Here is a 1,695-nt window from a genome sequence, read left to right as displayed (position 1 = left end):
TCCATCCATCCCTTCATCCACCTGTCAGTCCATCCATCCATGTGGTCCTCATCCATCCATCCACCTATTTGTCCATCCATCTATCAGTCCCTTCATCCACCTGGCCACCATCCAGCCATCTATCTGTCTATTTGTCTAGCCATCTATCCATCCCTTCATCCTCTTGTCAGTCTATCCATCCATCCACTCATATGGTCATCCATCTGCACATTTTCCAGTCTGTCCACCTATCCATCCACCTGTCAATCCATCCAACCATCCGCCTGTCCGTCCATCCATCCAACCACCTACCCACCTGTCCCTCTCTCCATCCATCCATTTGTCTGTCCATCCATCTGTCTATCTGCCTGTCAACCCATCCACCTCTTTCTCCCACCCCTTCCTTCTACCATCCTGTTCCACCTAGTCCTCTTGGCATTGGCTCTCCATGCTTGGATGGAGCCTCCCTCCCCACAGCATAGCTGGTGGGTCCCTCCGATCCCCTGCCCCTCACCGGAGTTCTCGGCACCATGGGGCAACTCGGGCAATTTCATGCGGGCGCGGCTGGGCTCCTGATACTCGGTCTCCCCCGAGTGGATGCGCTCGTAGCGGTTCGAGTGGCGTTGGGAGCCCATCGTGTTGTTGATGACGATGGTGTCGCCCGGGACCGACAAGTGCACGGTCAGGTCGTCGTCGGAGATTCGCCGCTGGGCCTGAGAGGGGTGGCAGGGAGATCACACCAGCCCCTGCACTGACCACAACACCCCACTCCCTCCCCAAGGGTTAGGAATGAACCCAGGAGTCCTGGCTCCCAGCCCCTGCTGCTGTAACTCACTAGACCCCAATCCCAACCTCCAGAGCTTGGCCAGAACCCAGGTGTCCTGATTCATGTCTGCCCCACGAGATCTAGGAACAGCACGCATGTTAAGGAATGTATAGGTATATGCTCTGTAATGCCACCCAATGGCAAATATAACACACACTCACATCCGTATACAGCTCTGCCAGGGCCCCTCAATCCCGACCTGCAGCCCCCCTGGCCCCATCTCACTTACTTTTCCCAGGATCTTTTTCCAATATTGCCTCCAAAGGATGAGGAAGATGACGACCAATAGCAGCAGGATAATGGCCACCAGGCAGCCAATCAGAATGGAGGTATTGCTGTTATCATCCTTGGCGATTGGCTGGCCAGATTTAGACTCTCCTTGGACCTCGAGGTCTGAGATGGACAGAGACAAGGAGAAGATTTGGGACCAGCCTCGCAGTGGGTGGATCCCAGGGAAGAAGACCACAGTAACCCCATGCACTGTCCCACCCCTTGCCGAGTAGCTTACCCTGGAGTGTGAGGTTGGATGTGACCCCGGTGTCTCTGTGAAGGGTGGAGCCAGGGTCTTCCAGGACACGGGGGGCTGCAGCACCCCTGCCCGAGGGCCGGGGGCCAGCCATCGGGGGCCAGTGGCTTGTTCCAGAAACGGACCCGTCGTCCACCACATCTGGGGAAAGAGAAGCAGCGAATGAATGGAGGGGAAAACGAAAGAATGAACTCAGCAACACACTCATTGAAGAATGAGAGGGGGGAAAAGAAGAACCAATGAGTTAATGAACAACAAGAACCAACTAATTAATGAGTGAGAGAACTAGCAAACGAAAGAACAAAAAAAAGCTAACGAACCAACAAAACAACGCACGAATCAATGCAACCAACTAACTAACCCA

At 54.5% G+C, this 1,695-nt stretch overlaps 1 protein-coding gene across 1 annotated transcript; it reads right to left on the bottom strand.

Annotated features, from left to right (window-relative positions):
• Positions 1–493: 493 nt before the first annotated feature.
• Positions 494–1,472, bottom strand: LOC113405428 (discoidin domain-containing receptor 2-like; the record flags this gene model as incomplete). Its single annotated transcript, XM_026646637.2, has 3 exons — positions 494–692; positions 1,035–1,198; positions 1,314–1,472. Coding segments are annotated over 3 exons (522 nt in total), but the record flags the coding sequence as incomplete, so codon positions are not given.
• Positions 1,473–1,695: the final 223 nt, after the last annotated feature.

The sequence above is a fragment of the Terrapene carolina genome, unplaced genomic scaffold, assembly GCF_002925995.2.
Source record: "Terrapene carolina triunguis isolate 2854851 unplaced genomic scaffold, T_m_triunguis-2.0 Scaffold36304, whole genome shotgun sequence".
Taxonomy (NCBI): domain Eukaryota; kingdom Metazoa; phylum Chordata; order Testudines; family Emydidae; genus Terrapene; species Terrapene triunguis.
The sequence above is the reverse complement of the archived record's forward strand: the minus strand, read 5'-3'. Positions and strand labels throughout refer to the sequence as shown.